Here is a 22,529-nt window from a genome sequence, read left to right on the forward strand (position 1 = left end):
TGGCAGTGACTGCAAGCCAGATAACTAGATATTAAGGTGTCGGGGAGGTTGTGGGCCCTGTGGTGCCTCTTAGTCTAATAGCAATCAGTGTGTGACAGCTGGGGTGGGAGGGGCGCACTTTGGTGTCTCAGCCTTGGGTGCTGGAGGACCTTGTCCCGGCTCTGCTGCTGCGGCTTGTAATACAAATATTATGTGAGGGTATTAGGGCCACCTACATTGTCTGGTACCATGCTGCAATGCATAATAATGTTTTATGTTGGAGTGCATGCATTGCGGGGCGGAGCTAGAGGGCACTGCTCCCCCCCCCCTCACCGAGTGACAGGACACCCCCTTACACTATTGTGAGAAGGTAGAGGCCCACAGGATTCCAGCGGCTCAGCAGCAAGTAATGAGCCCTACACACTGCACAGTGCATGGAAATGGCAGAGCTTAGGAAAGGAGGGGGAGATCATTAAAATGGATTGCAGAATAGAGACAAAGAGAGCCCAATATAGTGTAGTATGTACTGGTATGTGGATATGACAAGCAAGTATCTATTTATACTCACAAACATGAGTTACCGTCCAGGTAACCACTATATCAGCAGGTGAGGAGATTAGACCTGTCCCCACTCAGGGTTAAAAAGTCGCTCTCTGTAGATAGGAAATAAGGGGCAACATCCCTCCGCCAAGGGTGGACTCAGGAACTGTATAAGCAGACAGAGGTGCCAAAAGGATAAAATATTCTAGAATGAGAGGAGGCAGAGGTGGACTGACCTCCCCCAAGCAGACACACACGACTGTTGTGTATATTCAAAACAACAAAAATGTATTTATATACTCCAGAAAGTGCAAGTGCAAAGCGTTTCGTGGGCATCTCCCACTTCATCAGGCAATAGAAACGGAGCATAAAACTCAAATAAGTCTGATGCAAAGCTCAGCGCCTCTGTGGTCATTCAAATACTCACTGCTGTATTAGCTATCAGGGACAACAAAGAGACGATTTGCATTTTCAGCAATGATGCACTTGTGGGCACCTCAAAGCTCACTCCAACTTTAACAATCACAAATACCTTTTGTTTTAAGAAGGCAAACGTTGGTCATGCCAATAATTTATATCTTTTCAATTAGCCAATAAATGTTAGCATCCTGAATCAAAACGTCTTGCTTGCTTCTACTTTGGACAAGCCAATAAAACTATTTTGATTTGTAATGGCTGCTGCAGTGCCACTATTTTCCACAAGGTGGAGCGCACTCATGCACAGGAAGGGGCGGAATCTACAGTACAGATAGGAAATTGCAATTGGAGGAAGCAGAGAGGAGACGGTGATGGCAGCAGAGGAGGTAATGAGATATTATTGTACCAATGTATAAATATATTTACATCCAGTAATGCCCCCTTGTTTACCACCACCAGCAGCAGCTGCTATACAAATAGAGCAGAATTGTGTATGTATTAATCTCCGTAGAGCCTCATAGCAAATCCGTGCAGTCTCCCCTCCCCCTACTTCTGATTCGTCTCCCTCCACCCGGAGATTAAAAAAAACAGCAATTATGGCCCAGAATTTAACCCTATAACGTGTCCGGGAAGTACCGGAGAGATCCTGCCCTCCAGTTGGCCTTGTGGTCCTGGTGTAGTAACCTGGTGTTTGGATGCCGCCACCTAAAGCATCAATCACATAATTGTTTTCCTACAAAGGTCTCCAGATAATCATTAGATTTCATTTAAACGTTTATTTGAGCCATATTGGTCATTCAAATCCAGCGTTTCTGACCCACTTTTGAAGGTGATTAAGACTATACATAATAGCCCAAGGGACGGTCAAACACTCATATCATAGAGACGTGAGTGCTTCAAAATCAAAAATAACCCCAACACAATACCGTTGATGGTTACTTTCACCTACATTTAGGGCTGATTCACATTGGGGAGATTCTTGAGTGCTTTGCTGATCGACGACCATCAGCAAAGCGCTGCTACAATGTATCCCTATGGATACATTCACACTGCAGTGGTTGCGATTTCGATCAATCGCAATTGCAGCATTTTGGGGGCGATTGCTCTGTGATTGCTGTTCTTTTGGGGCTGTGGAGTCGGTCCAAAAATCCACCGACTCCGACTCCGACTCCTCAGTTTAGGATTCCACCGACTCCACGACTCAGACTCCTCTAATTTGCATATTACAATTTTGTTGATTAAAAGTATGTAACATGAAATTCGTCTCTTAACTGCCAACGCTTAGGAATTTTACAAGACAACTGAAGTGAGAAGGATATGTAAACTACTATATTTATTCCCTTTAGACTAAAACTAGTCCTTGGTAAGAGTACTTGTAAAAGGTACAAACCGGAACAAAGAACATCTATCAGGCCCTAGGCAATGTAAGTGTGGGTACATGTAAGCATGATGTGCAGGTACTCTGCAGGGGAATGAGGAGATTGTAAACAGACAACACCTCTGTGTTCAATGTGCACAGCATTCTCAGTGGATTCCCTGCAGCTCTGTGGGGAGTGCATATGTAGAGTATAGTACTACTGTGTAACAAAGTAAACCTGAGACAGATGAAATTAAAGTTTTATACATACCTGGGGTAACCTCCAGCCCCCTTCAGGCTAATCAGTCCCTCGTTGTCCTCCTCCACCACCTGGATCTTCTGCTATGAGTCCAGGTACTTGAGCCAGTCAGGCGTAGTGCGCATGCACACACTCCGCCGCCAGGAGCATACTACACCTGTGCAGCAGTATTGCGCAGGTGCAGAATGTTCCTGGCCGTGGGAGCGGCATGCGGCCGGACAGCGCTGACTGGCTGAATTACCAGGACTCATAGCAGAAGATCCGGGTGGTGGAGGACAGTGAAGGACTGATTAGCCTGAAGGGGGCTGGAGGAAGCCCCAGGTATGTATAAAGCTTTACTTTTCATCCGTCTCAGTTACCCTTTAATTTGTAGTCACCAAACCAAAATTTTAATAACATATCAAATTATTTGATTTCATCAGCAAAGGGAGTGCATACATTTGCATAAATCAGCATCAATGCGGAATTATTTCCATCTCATTGACCATCTCTATTAGTGACACAGCTACACATCAGGCTTTATTCTTACAGCATAGATGTTATTTAGTATATATAAGAGGTTCCTCTGTACACATCATATGTACAGTCACAATCAGATATGTATATCTGTCCTTAAAAATACGGGGACTGCTTTTTTTTTGAAGCAGCACAAGTAACTAATTTTGATTGGTTTATTTCATTTTTGTGGACTAAGCACAGCTATTACTGTATATATACTGCGTATATATACATTATTTTTAAAGGGAAGGTTCAAGCAAAAAAAAAAAAAATGAGATTCACTTACCTGGGGCTTCTACCAGCCCCATGTAGCCATCCTGTGCCCTTGTAGTCACTCACTGCTGCTCCAGTCCCCCGCTGGCAGCTTTCTGACCTCAGAGGTCAGGGCCACATTGCATACATTTTTACGCATTCCAGCTAGTGCAGGAACAAAAATTTACGCGTTTCACCACTAACGCGTAAAAATGTATGTGTTAATGATCCTGCACTAGCGGGAATGTGTAAAAATGTACGCAATTTGACCCTGACCTCCGAGGTCAGAAAGCTGCCAGCGGGGGACTGGAGCAGCAGTGAGTGACTACGAGGGCACAGGATGGCTGCATGGGGCTGGTAGAAGCCCCAGGTAAGTGAATCTCATTTTTTTTTTTTTTGCTTGGACCTTCCCTTTAATGACTATTATCTGAGAAATAGAACATTTTATCATATTTTCTATTTTAATTACAGTTACAAATTCATTAGGAGTCGGAGTCGGTGCATTTTTTCCCGACTCCGACTCCGACTCCAGGCACCCAAAATTGCCCGACTCCACGACTCCGACTCCACAGCCCTGCGTTTTGAACGGGAATCACAAGCGCAAGAATCGCAGGATTTAAGTTAAGATTGTGAGTTGAACACGATCGCGGGCTAGCGGCACTCTGAGCGCCCAGTGTGAACTAGCCCTCAGTGTTGGACTGGGAGGTGGATAAGCTGGGAAAATCCACCTACTGGCCAAGCAGCAGAAACCCTGTGTTATCACTCTCAATAGACACCTGCAGCAAGTCTTCACTGTGAGCAGCAACACCTAGGCCAGTAAGTGGATTTCCTCAGGTTTTCCACCTCCCAGTCCGATGCTGCCTACATTTTGCTTATGCAACAACTACCCTCTGAACCCACCGACTCTCTGGGCTCGTATTGAACTGCTACTGCGGTGTACATAATTGCTGGGCAATGTGACCCTCCTGCCAGGCTGCTGCACATGCCATGCCATAACCTGTCCAGTTCTATATAATGGTTCTCTGTGTAAGATATGCAGTCACACACAACACTTCTTACATGGGGCTACTAGTATGGTTGATGAAACCCAGCAGAAAACCTCATGGGAACAATTATCCAATCCCAGCACCCTCTACAACTTGAAGTGTTCTAATTGGATGAATACTGTAGTTATCTTTACAATCTATCCGAAACCTAAAAGTTTTAGACAGGGCTGTCATCCAATCACGTTAGCGGAATATCCGTATGAGGTTTCCCGCTGGGTCACCTCAAGCAGACTAGCACCCCGACATGAACTGTAATTGCACCTTTAGGGCTTGATTCAGTAAACGGTGCTAACCCAGTTAGCATGCCTAAAGACTTTGGGCGTAATAACTAGGGTGCTAACTGGGTCAGCACCGTTTACTAAATTTACATCGCGCGCAAAGTCCCACACTGAAAACTTTGCGTGCCCACAGCGCGGTGTGCGCGAAATGTCGCATCGCTGTGCGACGAAAACGGTGCGTTGATGCGCCTATAAGGTCGCATTGCGTGCGACTTTAACGTCACATGGTGCGACATTAAGGTCGCACCCAATGCGACCTTATAGGCGCATCGGGTGCGTTGTTTTCGTGGTGCGCGCGCAAAGTTTTGCGTGCGGGACTGTGCGCGCGATGTGAATTTAGTAAAGGGTGCTAACCCAGTTAGCACCCTAGTTATCACGCCTAAAGTCTTTAGATGTGAATTTATCATGCCTAAACCAACTTTAGGCATGATATAGGGCTTTTCACAGGCGTGCTAACACTTAGCACGGTTTACTGAATCGAGCCCTTAGTCTTCTCCAGGTGGGTTCCAGTGTATGTGGCCACTTGGCAGAAGGTTACCTGTTCCGGTAATTATTGTCATGGCTGTGTGTGAGATAAAAGCACATTGGCCACCAAAGAGGGGAGCACCTTTTGGCAGAAATACAAGGGGTTGTGTAAAGAGAAATGGAGAGCACCGTGGGTGGTGTGAGCAGAAATAAGGACACTGGGGGTGGTGTGAGCAGAAATAGGGACACAGCGGGAGGTGTGAGCATAAATAAGGACATTGAGCAGAAGTTAGGATACAGGAGTAGGTGTGAGCAGAAGTTAGGATACAGGAGTAGGTGTGAGCAGAAGTAAGGATACAGGAGTAGGTGTGAACAGAAATAAGGACACAGGGAGAGGAGTGAGCAGAAATAAGGACACAGAGGGAGGAGTGAGCAGAAATAAGGACACAGGGGGAGGAGTGAGCAGAAATAAGGACACAGGGGGAGGAGTGAGCAGAAATAAGGACACAGGGGGAGGAGTGAGCAGAAATAAGGACACAGGGGGAGGAGTGAGCAGAAATAAGGACACAAGTGGAGGTGTGAACAGAAATAAGGACACAGGTGAAGGTGTGAGCAGAAGTAAGGATACAGGAGTAGGTGTGAACAGAAATAAGGACACGGGGAGGGGTGAGAAGAAAAAAGGACACAGGAACGTGTGAGCAGAAACAAGGGCACGGGGAGGAGTGAGAAGAAAAAAAGGACACAGGAATGTGTGAGCAGTAATAAGGACACAGGGGGAGGAGTGAGCAGAAATAAGGACATAGTGGGAGCAGTGAGCAGAAATAAGGACATAGTGGGAGCAGTGAGCAGAAATAAGGACACGGGGAGGAGTGAGCAGAAATAAGGACACAGGAGTAGTTGTGAACAGACATAAGGCCACAGGGGGAAGAGTGAGCATGGAACAAGGACACAGGGGGGAGAGTGAGCATGGAACAAGGACACAGGGGGAGGAGTGAGCAGAAACAAGGACACAGGGGGAGGAGTGAGCAGAAACAAGGACACAGGGGTAGGAGTGAGCAGAAACAAGGACACAGGGGGAGGAGTGAGCAGAAACAAGGACACAGGGGGAGGAGTGAGCAGAAACAAGGACACAGGGGGAGGAGTGAGCAGAAACAAGGACACAGGGGGAGGAGTGAGCAGAAACAAGGACACAGGTGGAGGTGTGAACAGACATAAGGACACAGGGGGAGGAGTGAGCAGGAACAAGGACACAGGGGGAGGAGTGAGCAGGAACAAGGACACAGGGGGAGGAGTGAGCAGGAACAAGGACACAGGGGGAGGAGTGAGCAGGAACAATGACACAGGGGGAGGAGTGAGCAGGAACAAGGACACAGGGGGAGGAGTGAGCAGGAACAAGGACACAGGGGGAGGAGTGAGCAGGAACAAGGACACGGGGAGGAGTGAGCAGAAACAAAAACAGAGGGGGAGGATTGAGCAGAAACAAGGACACAGGGGGAGGTGTGAGCAGAAATAAGGACACGGGGGAGGTGTGAGCAGAAATAAGGACACGGGGAGGAGTGAGCAGAAACAAGGACACAGGGAGGTGTGAGCAGAAACAAGGACACAGGGGGAGGTGTGAGTAGAAACAAGGACACAGGGGGAGGATTGAGCAGAAACAAGGACACAGGGGGAGGTGTGAGCAGAAATAAGGACACAGGGGGAGGTGTGAGCAGAAATAAGGACACGGGGAGGAGTGAGCAGAAACAAGGACACAGGGAGGTGTGAGCAGAAACAAGGACACAGGGGGAGGTGTGAGTAGAAACAAGGACACGGGGAGGTGTGAGCAGAAACAAGGACACAGGAGGAGGAGTGAGCAGAAACAAGGACACAGGAGGAGGTGTGAGCAGAAACAAGGACACAGGGGGAGGTGTGAGCAGAAATAAGGACACAGGGGGAGGTGTGAGTAGAAACAAGGACACAGGGGGAGGTGTGAGCAGAAACAAGGACACAGGAGGAGGAGTGAGCAGAAACAAGGACACAGGAGGAGGTGTGAGCAGAAACAAGGACACAGGGGGAGGTGTGAGCAGAAATAAGGACACGGGGAGGTGTGAGCAGAAATAAGGACACGGGGAGGTGTGAGCAGAAATAAGGACACGGGGAGGTGTGAGCAGAAATAAGGACACAGGGGGAGGTGTGAGCAGAAATAAGGACACAGGGGGAGGTGTGAGCAGAAATAAGGACACAGGGGGAGGTGTGAGCAGAAATAAGGACACAGGGGGAGGAGTGAGCAGAAATAAGGACACAGGGGGAGGAGTGAGCAGAAATAAGGACACAGGGGGAGGAGTGAGCAGAAATAAGGACACAGGGGGAGGAGTGAGCAGAAATAAGGACATGGGGAGGAGTGAGCAGAAATAAGGACACAGGGGGAGGAGTGAGCAGAAATAAGGACACAGGAGGAGGAGTAAGCAGAACTAAAGATGGGTACACACATCAGATAAGTATTTGGAAAATGGAAGATCACAGAACAATTTTACCCCCTTCCATGTAGTATGAGAGCCAAACCTACACCTATTGAGCTGAACTCTCCATCAGATACAAATCTATGCAAAATGCTGCACACAAAGATGCTGTACACATGCAAAAGATCAGTGTCTGCAAAAGTAGAGGGTAAAGTGTCTGCAAAAGATCCGTTCCTGCAAAATGCATTCATAGCCTATGATATCTGCAGATCTCAATACACACCTTGTTTAATGGACATTCATCTGCAAATCCACCAGGATGGATCTTCAGATCTACAGATGATTGTCTGATCTGCAGATGAATGTCTATTAAACAAGGTGTGTATGAGATCTGCAGATATCATAGACTATGAATGCATTTTGCAGGAATGGATCTTTTGCAGATACAGATCTGTTGCATGTTGCATGTGTACAGCATCTTTGTGTGCAGCATCTTGCAAAGATTTGTATCTGATGGAGAGTTCAGCTCAATAGAATAGACTGTGTAAAGTATGCTCTCATACTACATGGTAGGGGGTAAAATTGGTCTGTGATCTTTCATTTTCCAAAGACTTTTATCTGATGTGTGTACCCACCTTTAGCTGGATGTGGAAGATTTTCATGATAAAATGAGTAGGTGTGAGCCCAGGTAATGCAGGGGGTGTTATGGGCAAAACAAAGAGGAATTGTGAGTAGAAATGGGAAGCACAGGAGAAAGGGTTATAAAGGCATTTATATTACATAACACAGTTCAGTATGACGAATGTGATATTTTCCTTAAAGGATACCACAACTGAAATGTGACATAATGAGATAGACATGGGTATGTACAGTGCCTAGCACACAGATAACTATGCTGTGTTCCTTTTTTTCTTTCTCTGCCTGAAAGAGTTAAATATCAGGTATGTAAGTGGCTGACTCAGACAGGAAGTGACTACAGTGTGACCCTCACTGATAAGAAATTCCCCTTTTTTACCTTTCTTGCTCTCAGAAGCCATTTTCTGCTAGGAAAGTGTTTTATAGTTGGAATTTATTATCAGTGAGGGTCACACTGTAGTCACTTCCTGTCTGGGTCAGGAAGGGAGGGGTTCCTACAATAAATGTAAAATATTTTGTATTTGTCATCATGCAGCTGAAAGAAGGCTGCTATTTATTATTATGATTTAGAAAATAGATTTTATTTCTGAACTCTTGTATTTTTAATTTGGGTCCACTTTAAGCCTTATTCTCTGACTCTAAGCCTCAACCAGACTTCCATGAGAACCATTATCTCCAATGGGTTATAATGTACCCCAGGTGGCATGTGCCATGATGAGGTGTAACTAGGCTGTGTTCTTTTTATGCCTGAAAGAGTTTAAAATCTGGTTTGCAAGTGAAGGTTTATCTCTATTGGGGCTATAGGGTAAAGGCCCATACACACGGCGGATTTTCGTGAACGACGGGTCGTTTGAACGTCCCGTCGTTCGCCCGCTAAATCGGGCGTGTGTACAGACTGTCGTTCGCGTGATAAGACTGAGTTTGAGCGATCCGCTTTCTTGGCAGATAACCGCTTCTGAGTGCAGGGGATAGATTGAAAAGGTCAATAGTTCATAGATTTTAGCTTCTGGGACACTGAAAAACTGCATCAGGCATTTGAGACAATACAACAATAAATATACTTTCTTTTTAGCTGATACAAGTAAAATGAAGCTATGGGATCTTTAAAAATGTCATGTTTAGGATAGGGGCTATTTCCACTATGCCTGAATCTGGACTGGATCTCCAGCTTTTACCTGCATAAGAGTGGGACGGGGAAATACTGGCTATCCATCTAGTGACTTGCCGTACAGATCACACTACAGTGCGAATGAGGACGGCATGCTGCAGTTTTATGCAGCACACAGCTGAATCCCTACAGCCATGCATTGCACAGCTTAGCGATTCAGGCTGAGGCTATGCAGCAGAATGGGAGTCGTGGCCGAATCGGAAACGGCTGTGTCTCCTAGTGGAAATGAGCCCAAGGGAAAAAGATACAATTATTTATCTCATCAGTCTATTTTCACCTCTGGCTTCCTTTCGGCTCTGGATCTTCCCAGTGGAAGAGGAAGTTCACCTACCCTAACCCTAGTCTAGACTGGAGAGGTGAGGAGCATTCTGGGAAACTGCATGGTGGTCATTGTTGCTATGTTTTTAGTCACAGGATTTTGAAGGAGCCATCTGATTACTTGCTCAGACCTCACAACCTGTTTCCATTGGCTGCTCCCCATCACAGTGCCTTCACTTCTCCGCCTGCCACTTTACAGAAACGGCAATAAGATTATCAGCACTGAGATTATAATTACTGAGCTGCTTGCGGGAGAGGTGAGTATTGCTTTACTTATGAGCATTGTGCAGTAATAAGAGATACTTCTGCATGGTGACTTGTGTGTGTCACATTCCTATAAGACAAGTGACGCCTTATCTACAGGCTGGCTGCATTTTATCCTGCCCCCCAGTCTGGCGTTCCCATGATCATATTGCCCCCCAGTATTATGCTCTCCCTATTAGTTTGTCATCATTAATGTCCTCCCTTTATATTGGCCCTTGATTGCCCTTCCCATAACAACATCGTCTGTGTTTTGCTGTCCTGCTATGGTACTCCCCCTAGTTATGCTGTTCCATTATACTATCCCATTGAACCCCTCTGTCCTGATTATAGTGTCAAGTTTAATGTTAAAGGACAACTGTAGTGAGAGATATATGGAGGCTGCCATGATTAATTTCTTTTAAACAATACAAGTTGCTTGGCAGCCCTGCTGATGTATTTGGCAGCAGAAGTGTCTGCTTAAAGGGAACCTTAACTGAGAGGGATATGGATTTTTCCTTTTAAACAATACCAGTTGCCTGGCAGTCCTGCTGATCTCTTTGGCTTCAGTAGTGGCTGAATCACACACCTGAAACAAGCATACAGCTAATCCAGTCTGACTTCAGTCAGAGCACCTGATCTGCATGCTTGTTGAGGGGCTGTGGTTGAAAGTATTAGAGACACAGGATCAGCAGGAGAGTCATGCAACTTGTGTTATGTTAAACGGAAAAATCCATATCCGTCTCAGTTTAGATTCCCTTTAACACCAGAAGCAAGCATGCAGCTAATCTCGTCAGATCTGACAATAATGTTAGAAACACCCGATCTGCTGCATGCTTGCTAGGGGTCTATGGCTAAAAGTATTAGAGGCAGAGGATCAGCAGGACAACCAGGCAAATGGCATTACTTAAAAGGAAATAAACATGGTGTTATGATCACTTCTGCAGCATGTACTGCTGGCTGCAGGTGTACTGTAGACAAGCAGTTGTAGATTTTTTTACATGCATTTGCTCGCATAGTTTTGCTTGCAATCACACTAAGTGTTGATTCCATCTGCATTCGCTCCTGAAGTTAATGACAGTTTAAGATGCTCTTGTGAAGTCAAACATTGTCTGTTGCAGTGGAGCTGCAATCCCTTTCATGCAGGTTGCATAGCTTAGTCTGCCAGCTTGTGACTGATTATCATTCACCTGTGTGGGAATCTGCATGTCTGCTCTTATTGGATGACCTCAGTATAAAGAGCTGCTTCCTGCAGTGCTCCTCGGGCTATCATAGTTTCAGCATCAGCCCCTCTTGCTGTTACTCTGGCCCCAGACCGTGTTCCTAGTTCTAGTGTAATTCATGTGGACTGCGCTGATCTCCTGCGTAGGAGTCAGTGAGTCCTTCTAGTCCTGTTCCTGTTTGTCAGTATTTGTTACTTTGCTAGTCTTGCATCATATATTGGTTCATCGCCGATATATACGCATACTAGCACGTTTGTTATTTTCCTTGTATTCGTGTTACGTCAATACATCATTGTCGCTGATATATACATACTCGAACTGTTCAGTCAGTCAGGTTCCAGCACGTTTCGGTAGGTTGCGCTTATCGTGTTCATCCGTGCTTAGTTAGTTCAGGCCTGTTCCTGTAACCTTGCGTGGATTGCGCTCACTTCTGCGTAGAAGTAGTGAATCTTTCCTAGTCCTGTTCCTTGTATTGCTCCAGTTCCTAGCTAGTGTTCCTTGCTTATGTTATATATCGGTTCCTCGCCGATATATACATATGTTAGTCAGTCGTTTGTAGTTTCATTGATAGATGTAATTATAATACGCTAGGAATATCATATCCATTGTATATTAAGTATTGTTTGTGGTTGCTCGGATCTACGCCTGCTCTGTGCGTGGAGTCAGTCCTCTCCTCCACTGGGGATATCCTGGTTCCTTGTGCTTGCGTGTGTGTCTCCTTCACGTCAGGTTATGCATTACGTGCTGACTGGAGAATATACCACCGAGCGTAACACATGGCAGCCTCCATAGCCCTTGCTACAATTGTCCTTTAAGGTGGCCACTAATGATACAATTTGCTGAACGATCGTTTACGAATGATTATTTGTATGAACGATCGGAAATGATCAGTTGGCACCACTACTAGACAAAAATTTCCTAACCAATGCAATCAGCTTAAATGGATCGATCGGGTCAACTTTATTAATCTGATCTAATTGTTTAGGAGACTTTTATTTGTTAGTGGTCCCCAACAATCATTTCTGATCATTTATACGAATAAGTGTGTGTGTGTGTGTGTGTGTGTGTGTGTGTGTGTGTGTGTGTGTGTGTGTGTGTGTGTGTGTATGTATCCTAGTCATTTTTTTTAGGGAAAAGCCAATTAACTTATCTGTATGTTTTCTGGGATGTGGGAGGAAACCGGAGTGCCCGGAGGAAGCCCACACATACACTGGGATAACATACAAACTCCTTGCAGATGTTGACCTGGCTGGGATTCGAACCAGGGAACCCAGCGCTGCAAGGCAAGAGAGCTAACCACTACACCCCTCAGAGTGCAGACTAGAGTGGGGAAGTGCTTGTGTATTAGTTACTTCTTCCCTTTTCCAAGACCCTTGTTCAGTTCACTTTGGGACCCATCCAATTCACCTTTCCACCTAGGAGATCATTTTTAATTTCAAATAACTTTTTTAACACTTAGCAATTGAAAAAGTATTTGAAAAAGTACTGTCAAAATTAATTGGAGTATTTTCTTGCTTGCTGGCGGGTTAAAGAGACACTATAATGAAAAAAAAAAAACACCTGGGGGATACTCGGGGGAGGGAAGCCTCTGGATCCTAATGAGGCTATCACATCCTCCTCCCTCCCTCTGTTCCAGCGCTGACTGCTCCTGAACTACAGCTGACAAGCTTGTTGACTGTGGCACAGATGCAGCCTCTGCAGTATTTACCTTCCCCGGCTCCAGAGCAAGTGCAGTAGTGACTTTCCATTCAGGCTCAGGCAGATCACGTCCACTGTACTGCGCAGGCACAAGTCGTCTGTGTACTAGAGCAGACCCAATCGGGCTCGGCTATTTCCGCCTCTGCCCGAATGGAAATCCACTACTGCACCTGCGCTGGATCGCAGTAGGTAAATACTTACAACCCTCCCCCCCCCCCCCCCCTCCCCCACCCCGGTGTTTGAGAGCTTTGAGCGCTGCAATGGAGGGATGGAGGAAGATGGGGGAAGTGTGCAGCCCATTACATGTAAAGCACGCTGTAAAAATCGCTATTTACTTTAGTGAATCAACCCCCTTGTCATAAAATCAGGGCTGTGGAGTCGGAGCAATTTTGGGTACCTGGAGTTGGAGTCGGTGTTTTCATAAGGGGTACAGTTTCATGAGGAGTTGGAGTCAAATTATTTTTATATTGACTCCACAGCTCTGCATAAAATGTTTTTTAAACCACCAGCAAGCAAGAAAATACTCAAAATAATTTTAATATTACCTTTTCACCGATTTCTGGGTACTTCTTCAATTGTAAAATGCTGAAAAGTTATTTTAAAGATAAGATAAAAATTATCTTGTAAGAGAAAACTCAGGAGAAAAAGTTAATTGCATACAGGCCTTAGACTCTTCTCTATTGCATTGATTGCTGTGTGGCCACATCTCCTGCTTCAAGCAGTGTCGTTTTGCCATGTGACAGTCGCTAAACACTAGTGAGGGTAAATGACATGCTAGACCAGGCATTGGCAAACGTGGCCCTCCAGTTGTTAAGGAACTACAAGTCCCACAATGCATTGCAGGAGTCTGACAGCCACATAGACATATGTCTATGTATATATCGTGTAGTACATGTATCATAGTCTAGGGCCAATTTAGGAGGAAGCCAATTAACTGAACTGTATGTTTTTGGGATGTGGGAGGAAACCGGAGTGCCTGGAGGAAACCCATGCAGACACGGGGAGAACATACCAACTCCTTGCAGATGTTGACCTGGCTGGGATTCCAACCAGGGACACAGCACTGCAAGCCGAGAGCACCAACCTCTACGCCACCGGGCTGCCCAAGTTGTCATGTACATTTGATTGGCCCAATTTTAAGATGCATACAAATTTTGTTAAATATGCATGCAAGCTGGTATTCTTTGCATCTCACTGACCATCTCTGCTGAACACAGATGGAGATGCAACTTCATGTGGAGGAGACTCTCAGAATGGGGGAGTTAATAAAACACACAATACCCATCATGTGCCTGTAATCCTACTGTGGTCCGCACAGAAGGTCATTGTGGGCCACATGCTACTTATGCGAGGATGTCATGTCTGTTTCTCTATGCAGGAGGGGCAGTATTTAGAAGGACACAAGGACCTCTTCATCAACATCATGATGGAGAATAAGCCACCCCTCACATCACCGGGTAAGAGGAGACTTTCATTTCTTGTGAAGGAGAGAGCAGTACGGAGGGTCCACCTAGATCCACCCCATCATCTGATAATCACATAGAGGCAATGTATTCAGTCAGTGTGTGTGTTTCCTACAGATGGATCCAGTAGCAGAAATCCTCCAGAGAGATGTACAGGTACTCTTTATTCCCAGGATTGTACAGCAGAAGATCTCACCACCCCTCACCATTATCAGGTAGGTGGAACGCAAGGTCTAGAACCGAGAAGTGACTCCAGGCCGTGTGAGATTCTATTTTGCTATGAAATTATGTTCATCTATCTCATTTTATTGATGTAGGATGGTAAACCAATTGATGTGAAAGTGGAAAAAGAAATATACGTGAGGCAAAATCAGCAGTCTAAAGAGTTCGGTGAAGCATTGAGGACAATTAAAGAGGAAGAAGAGACATATGTGATGGGTGATCAGTCTGCAGAGGAGGGTGATATGATAACAATAAAAGAGGAGGAAGAAGAAGAGATTAATGTGAGGAATGATCAGAGGTCTATAAAGGTGGATGACATGATGAGGACAATTAAAGTGGAAGAAGAAGATATGTATGTGACATGTGATCAACCGTTGACACAGGAGGAAGAATTGATGGCAATGAAAGAGGAAGAAGAAGAGACATGTGTGATGGATGACCAGCAGTGCATGGAGGAGGATGACATGATCAGGACTATAAAGGTGGAAGAAGATTTGACAGATGAGAGAGGTGACCCTACAGAAGAAACTCTGACATTGCCAACTACAAAGGAGGAATGCTCTCTAGAAATCAGCACAGGTAGGTATCCCTTTGAGAAATCATCATTATTGCCTACACTATAATCAGAGTCCAAACAGATTAAGATGGGAAAATTGTACCTCCTGTAGTAAATGTATATTTAGTCCTCACCAGAAAACTGTCAACTTTTTGCATACCATACCACTAATGTAACCAACAAATGGATGGAAGTACAGTAGTCCATATTAAAGGATACCTGAAGTGACATGTGACATGAGATATATATGTGTATGTACAATGCTAAGCACATAAATAACTATGCTGTGTTCCTTTTTTTTCTTTCTCTGCCTGAAAGAGTTAAATATCAGGTATGTAAGTGGCTGACTCCGTCTCTTCAGGTATCCTTTAACTATATACAGCCATCCTCAACAAAACACCATGTTCCCAACAAAGTGCTTGCAAAACACAAAGAGAAAAATCGAGAGCCCGCAATAGTGTAGTAGGTTAAGACATGTAGTATGACGTGAGTGATTACAAGGAAGGTACTCACAAAGGTGGGTTACCACACAGGCAGCCACTGTATCTGCAGGTGGGGAGTCTAACCCGAACCCACTCAGGTAAAAGTTGCCCTCTGTAGACAGGAAAAAAGATAGGGTAACACCCCTCCAACAAGGGTGGAGTAGACTTACGGAATGACTAGTTTAACAGAGGCGCCATTGTAGAGTCAAATAAAATTTAAAACTATTAAAAAATGGATGGTCTTACCTCACCAGAAGACTAAACATTTGGCTTTATCAGTAAAATTCAATGTATTCATAGCTCCAATTTTGCATCGCGTTGCACAAGTCTAAGCCTGCTTCCTCCGGCCATAAAAGGAGCACTGAGGTTTAGCAGAAACATGTATGAGCTCCTCTCTCATACAGTGAGGCACACATACATGTTACTGCTAAACCTCAATCCTCGTTTTATGGCCTGGGTAAGCGGACTTAGGCCCGTGAAACGCGTTGCAAAGTTGGAGCTACAAATAAATTGAATTTTACTGATAAAACCAAATGTTGAGTCTTCTGGGGATGTAAGTCCACCACTACCTCTCTTTTAAAAAAAAATTAATCTTATTTTACTCAACACTGGTGCCTCTGTTAAACTAGTCATTCCCAACAAAGTGGTTCATCTCCATTCCTCAGTATAACATCATAGTACCAACAAATGAGGGGGAGATACTGTACACCATATGAAAGGCCCATCTCCATTCCTCAGTATAACATCATAGTACCAACACATGTGGAGGAGATACTGTACACCATATGAAAGGTCCATCTCCATTCTTCAGTATAACATCATAGTACCAACAAATGAGGAAATACTGTACACCATATGAAAGGCCCATCTCCATTCCTCAGTATAACATAATATGAACAAATGAGGAGGAGATACTGTACACATATGAGAGACCCATCTCCATTCCTCAGTATAACATCATAGTACCAACAAATGAGGAGATACTGTACACCATATGAGAGGCCCATCTCCATTCCTCAGTATAACATCATAGTACCAACAAATGAGGAGGAGATACTGTACACCATATGAAATGCCCATCTCCATTCCTCAGTATAACATCATAGTACCAACACATGTGGAGGAGATACTGTACACCATATGAAAGGCCCATCTCCATTCCTCAGTATAACATAATACCAACAAATGAGGAGGAGATACTGTACACCATATGAGAGGCCCATCTCCATTCCTCAGTATAACATCATAGTACCAACAAATGAGGAGGAGATACTGTACACCATATGAAAGGTCCATCTACATTCCTCAGTATAACATCATAGTGCCAACAAATGAGGAGGAGATACTGTATATCATATGAAAGGTCCATTTCCATTCCTCGGTATAACATCATAGTGCCAACAAATGAGGAGGAGATACTGTACACCATATGAAAGGTCCATCTCCATTCCTCAGTATAACATCATAGCACCAACAAATGGGGAGGATATACTGTACACCATATGAAAGGCCCATCTCCATTCCTCAGTATAACATCATAGTACCAACAAATGAGGAGGAGATACTGTACGCCATATGAAAGGCCCATCTCCATTCCTCAGTATAACATCATAGTACCAACAAATGAGGAGGAGATACTGTACACCATATGAAAGGTCCATCTCCATTCCTCAGTATAACATAATACCAACAAATGAGGAGGAGATACTGTACACCATATGAGAGGCCCATCTCCATTCCTCAGTATAACATCATACTACCAACAAATGAGGAGGAGATACTGTACACCATACGAGAGGCCCATCTCCATTCCTCAGTATAACATCATAGTACCAACACATGAGGAGGAGATACTGTACACCATATGAAAGGCCCATCTCCATTCCTCAGTACAACATCATAGTACCAACAAATGAGGCGGAGATACTGTACACCATATGAAAGGCCCATCTCCATTCCTCAGTATAACATCATAGTGCCAACAAATGAGGAGGAGATACTGTATATCATATGAAAGGTCCATTTCCATTCCTCAGTATAACATCATAGCACCAACAAATGAGGAGGAGATACTGTATATCATATGAAAGGTCCATTTCCATTCCTCGGTATAACATCATAGCACCAACACATGAGGAGGAGATACTGTACACCATATGAAAGGTCCATCTCCATTCCTCAGTATAACATCATAGCACCAACACATGAGGAGGAGATACTGTACACCATATGAAAGGCCCACCTCCATTCCTCAGTATAACATCATAGTACCAACAAATGAGGAGGAGATACTGTACACCATATGAAAGGCCCATCTCCATTCCTCAGTATAACATCATAGTGCCAACAAATGAGGAGGAGATACTGTATATCATATGAAAGGTCCATTTCCATTCCTCAGTATAACATCATAGCGCCAACAAATGAGGAGGAGATACTGTATATCATATGAAAGGTCCATTTCCATTCCTCGGTATAACATCATAGCACCAACACATGAGGAGGAGATACTGTACACCATATGAAAGGTCCATCTCCATTCCTCAGTATAACATCATAGCACCAACACATGAGGAGGAGATACTGTACACCATATGAAAGGCCCACCTCCATTCCTCAGTATAACATCATAGTACCAACAAATGAGGAGGAGATACTGTACACCATATGAAAGGCCCATCTCCATTCCTCAGTATAACATCATAGTACCAACAAATGAGGAGGAGATACTGTACACCATATGAAAGGTCCATCTACATTCCTCAGTATAACATCATAGTGCCAACAAATGAGGAGGAGATACTGTATATCATATGAAAGGTCCATTTCCATTCCTCGGTATAACATCATAGTGCCAACAAATGAGGAGGAGATACTGTACACCATATGAAAGGTCCATCTCCATTCCTCAGTATAACATCATAGCACCAACAAATGGGGAGGATATACTGTACACCATATGAAAGGCCCATCTCCATTCCTCAGTATAACATCATAGTACCAACAAATGAGGAGGAGATACTGTACGCCATATGAAAGGCCCATCTCCATTCCTCAGTATAACATCATAGTACCAACACATGAGGAGGAGATACTGTACACCATATGAAAGGCCTATCTCCATTCCTCAGTATAACATCATAGTATGAGGAGGAGATACTGTACACCATATGAAAGGCCCATGTCCATTCCTCAGTATAACATCATAGTGCCAACAAATGAGGAGAGATACTGTACGCCATATGAAAGGCCCATCTCCATTCCTCAGTATAACATAGTACCAACAAATGAGGAGGAGATACTGTATATCATATCGAATGTTCATCTCAATTCGTTCTCATCTCTAGAGTAAGACATAGCGCATCAGGTGAGGTTAGAGTTAGCGTGTACTGTTATGCTAGGGACACACCATACAATTTTGTGTTAGAGGGTTCGATAGATAATTTCCAACATGTCCGATCTTATTTTCGATTGTTTGTTTTTCTGATCGATTTCTCATAGAAGTGAACGGAAATAGATAAGAAAAGATAACAGAATCAAATCGGAAATCGATTGGATGGAAAATTGATCAAACAAACATAGTGTGTAACCAGCATTTGGCTGAAGATAGGCACAAGGGGGGGGGGGGGGAGGAGCAGGGTGGTGAAGTTGGTTAGGCAAAGGTTAGGAGCCAGACAAGGAGCTAGTCACAGAACAAGGGGGTAGATAAGTATATGGTGGAGGGGTTACAGTTAGTGGTGGAGCAGGGAGGTGAAGTTTGACTTAAGCTTAAAGAGAACCCGAGGTGGGTTTGAAGAATGTTATCTGCATACAGAGGCTGGATCTGCCTATACAGCCCAGCCTCTGTTACTATCCCAAACCCCCCTAAGGTCCCCCTGCACTCTGCAATCCCTCATAAATCACAGCCACGCTGCTGACAAACAGCTTGTCAGAGCTGGCTGTGTTTATCTCTATAGTGTCAGTCTGCTGCTCTCCCCGCCTCCTGCAGAACTCCGGTCCCCACCTGCAGAGCGGACACGGACACAAGCGGCAAGGGTAGCGAGGGGCAGCGGACCACACACGGGGAGTTAGTATATGGGCTGCATATTCATACATGCCGATACAGGAACACGGGAAGGGCAGTCCACACAGGTAGCGGGGTATACATTGGGACCACACGGAGCACTCCTGAGAGCACATGGGGGACACCTAAGAACCACAGTGGGACCTCCTGAGGGCACGAGGGACACATGGGGTACACCTAAGGACACCTGGGGACTCCTGAGAGCACATGGGGGACACCTGGGAACACCTAAGGGCACATGCAGACATCTGAGGTCACATGGGGGACACTGTAGGACATCTACAAGACGCTTCTGAATAGAGACGCACCAGGTTTAGTATATATATATATATTTTTTTTTTTTCCTGGTTTTTGCCCTCTAAACCTGGGTGCGTCTTATATTCCGGAGCGTCTTATACAGTGGAAAATATGGTAGGTGCTCTTTAACATTTCCACAATACTCTGATAACTGAGATTTTGATTTGGGGGTTTTCATAAGCTGTCAGCCATAATCATCAAAATTATATCAAATAAAGGCTTGAAATGTCTTGCTTTGCATGTAATGAGTCTGTTTCATATATTAGTTCCACCTTTTAAGTTGACTTACTGAAATAAATGGACTTTTGCACGATATTCTGATTTTTCGAGTTTCACCTGTACATGACTGCTGACTGCACACAGGAGAATGAATGTTCTATAACTATTATTATTTCCCAACAGATGGACGCTATGTACATCACAGACTTTACCACAAGAGTAGATCAATGCATCGTTCTAATCCTGAGAACTCTTCTAATAAATCACACCCTGTCATCCCAAGATTTCCCTGTGCAAACCAATCACCAGACCACTGTAACTATGAGGAACTGTCTGCTGGTGCGTCTCACACTATGACTACAGAGGATAAGAGATTTTCATGTTCTGAGTGTCACAAGAGTTATAAACAGAAATCCTATCTGATTGTACATCAGAGGCTCCACACCGGGGAACGCCCCTTTTCATGTTCAGAGTGTGGGAAAAGTTTCAGCAACAAATCTAACTTTAACGCACACCAGAAAAGTCACAAAGGTGAGCGCCCGTTTTCCTGTTCGGAGTGTGAGAAATGTTTCTTCCGGAGATCACAGCTTGTTATACACCAGAGAAGTCACACGGGGGAGCGTCCTTTTGCTTGTTCAGAATGTGGGAAAAGTTTCCCTGAGAAGTCAAACCTTACCGCACACCAGAAAATTCACAAAACTGAGCGTCCTTTTTCATGCTTGGAGTGTGGGAAAGGCTTCAGTTATAAAACTAGCCTGAGACTGCACAAGGCAACTCATTCAGGTGATCGCCCTTTCTCATGTACAGAGTGTGGGAAATCTTTCACACACAAATCAAAGTTTCTTCAGCATCAGAAGAAGCACAAAGAAGAGCGCAAGTTTTCATGCACGGAATGCGGGGAGAGTTTTAACTCTAAACGAGACTTTTTGAAGCATGAACGGAGTCACTTGGAGAATCAGCTTTCTACATGTGTAGAGTCTGGGAACAGTCTTATCGTGAAAGTAAAGGTTGAAGAAACCCAGGCAAGTCATACAGGAGAGGGGCCTTTCTCATGTACAGAGTGTGGGAAAAGTTTCAGTCACAAATCAAGCCTTATAGGACACCAGAGAATACACAAATCTGAGCGTCCTTTTTCATGTGCAGAGTGTGGGAAATGTTTTATTTTCAACTCTAGCTTTCTTCAACACCAGAGGACCCACACTGGAGAGCGTCCTTTCTCCTGTGTGGTTTGTGGGAAATGTTTCATTTCTAAACGTGATTTAATTGTACACCGAAGACTTCACACAGGCGAGAGGCCTTTTTCATGTTCAGAGTGTGGGAAAGGTTTCATACAGGAAATTCACCTGATTAGACACCAGAGAATTCACACTGGGCAGCGACCTTATTCATGTTCAGAGTGTGGGAAAAGTTTTATTGAAAAAACAGACCTGATTAGACACCTGAGAAGTCACACAGGCGAGCGGCCATTTTCATGTTCGGAGTGTGGGAAAGGTTTCATTCAGCAAGCCAGCCTCATCAGGCACCAGAGAGTTCACACTGGCCAGCGGCCTTATTCATGTACAAACTGCGGGAAAAGTTTTTTTGAAAAATCAGACCTCATCGCACATCAGAGAACTCACACTGGTGAGCGTCCTTTTTCATGTTCAGAATGTGGGAAATGTTTCACAAGGAAAAGAAGTCTAACTGACCATCAGAAAATTCATTCCCGCTGACGCTGGTGGGATGTATGTATGCTGGTGTTTCACATACTGAATTAATCTATCAGTAAAGAGAATTGTTCTGCTAATAATTAAAAAAAACATATATACATGTGAGATGAGTTTCTAATACATTGTTTGCTTGAGATGTGATATTTTGTATGTGGGTAGAGTCTTTTATTACTTTTTTTTTAATGGCAATGATTTTTTTTTTTTATTTAATGAGCAAGTGACAGACGAGTATAACAATTTCAAATAACAAAGGTCCTGTACACATTGTAACCAGTAACTATGTTATACATAGAAAAAAAACTTAGCAAGTTATATAAAATTATTGCAAAAAATATCCACAAGGTAATGAACATAATTAAGATATTGTTTAACAATGTTAAACAGAGCACAAATCAGTCTTGCTTTGTTTGTATGGTCTGCCGGTGCCTGTGTGGGTTTCCTCCGGGCACTCCAGTGTTCCCCAACATCCCAAAACCATACAGATAAGTTAGAAAAGGAATAAAATTTATATAATATATATATATATATATATATATATATATATATATATATATATATATATATATATATATATATATATATATACAATTAAGGAACCCAATTTGGGTGATAAATCGGAACAAGCAGTTTGTTATCGACCAAGACACAGATCTATCCGCTGGGGGATTGTGGCATTCTGCGGTCTTTGCAACATCACACACTGTTA

General features: G+C 44.2%; 1 protein-coding gene across 3 annotated transcripts; it reads left to right on the forward strand.

Moving 5' to 3' along the window:
- The first annotated feature begins 1,260 nt into the window (after positions 1–1,260).
- Positions 1,261–21,916, forward strand: LOC137534727 (zinc finger protein 605-like). Of its 3 annotated transcripts, XM_068256347.1 has the most exons (6): positions 1,261–1,322; positions 9,742–9,908; positions 14,191–14,269; positions 14,393–14,490; positions 14,593–15,076; positions 20,298–21,916. In XM_068256347.1, the coding sequence occupies exons 3-6, from the start codon at positions 14,236–14,238 to the stop codon at positions 21,824–21,826; spliced, it is 2,145 nt and encodes a 714-aa protein (XP_068112448.1). In that variant the 5' UTR covers positions 1,261–1,322; positions 9,742–9,908; positions 14,191–14,235; the 3' UTR covers positions 21,827–21,916. The 3 variants fall into 3 exon arrangements, with proteins under 3 accessions (XP_068112448.1, XP_068112447.1, XP_068112446.1); XM_068256346.1 differs by lacking the exon at positions 9,742–9,908 and having other exon boundaries at positions 1,278–1,322; XM_068256345.1 differs by lacking the exons at positions 1,261–1,322; positions 9,742–9,908 and having other exon boundaries at positions 13,435–14,269.
- The last annotated feature ends 613 nt before the right edge of the window (positions 21,917–22,529 follow it).

The sequence above is a fragment of the Hyperolius riggenbachi genome, chromosome 10 (genome assembly GCF_040937935.1).
Source record: "Hyperolius riggenbachi isolate aHypRig1 chromosome 10, aHypRig1.pri, whole genome shotgun sequence".
In the NCBI taxonomy this organism is placed as follows: Eukaryota; Metazoa; Chordata; class Amphibia; order Anura; family Hyperoliidae; genus Hyperolius; species Hyperolius riggenbachi.

Excerpts from the sequence above, each read along its gene's own strand:
- LOC137534727 (XM_068256345.1), top strand. The coding sequence starts at position 14,149 with ATGCTACTTATGCGAGGATGTCATGTCTGTTTCTCTATGCAGGAGGGG. Across the intron at positions 14,270-14,392 it reads GCCACCCCTCACATCACCGG|ATGGATCCAGTAGCAGAAAT; the intron begins GTAAGAGGAGAC and ends TGTTTCCTACAG. Across the intron at positions 14,491-14,592 it reads CCACCCCTCACCATTATCAG|GATGGTAAACCAATTGATGT; the intron begins GTAGGTGGAACG and ends TTATTGATGTAG.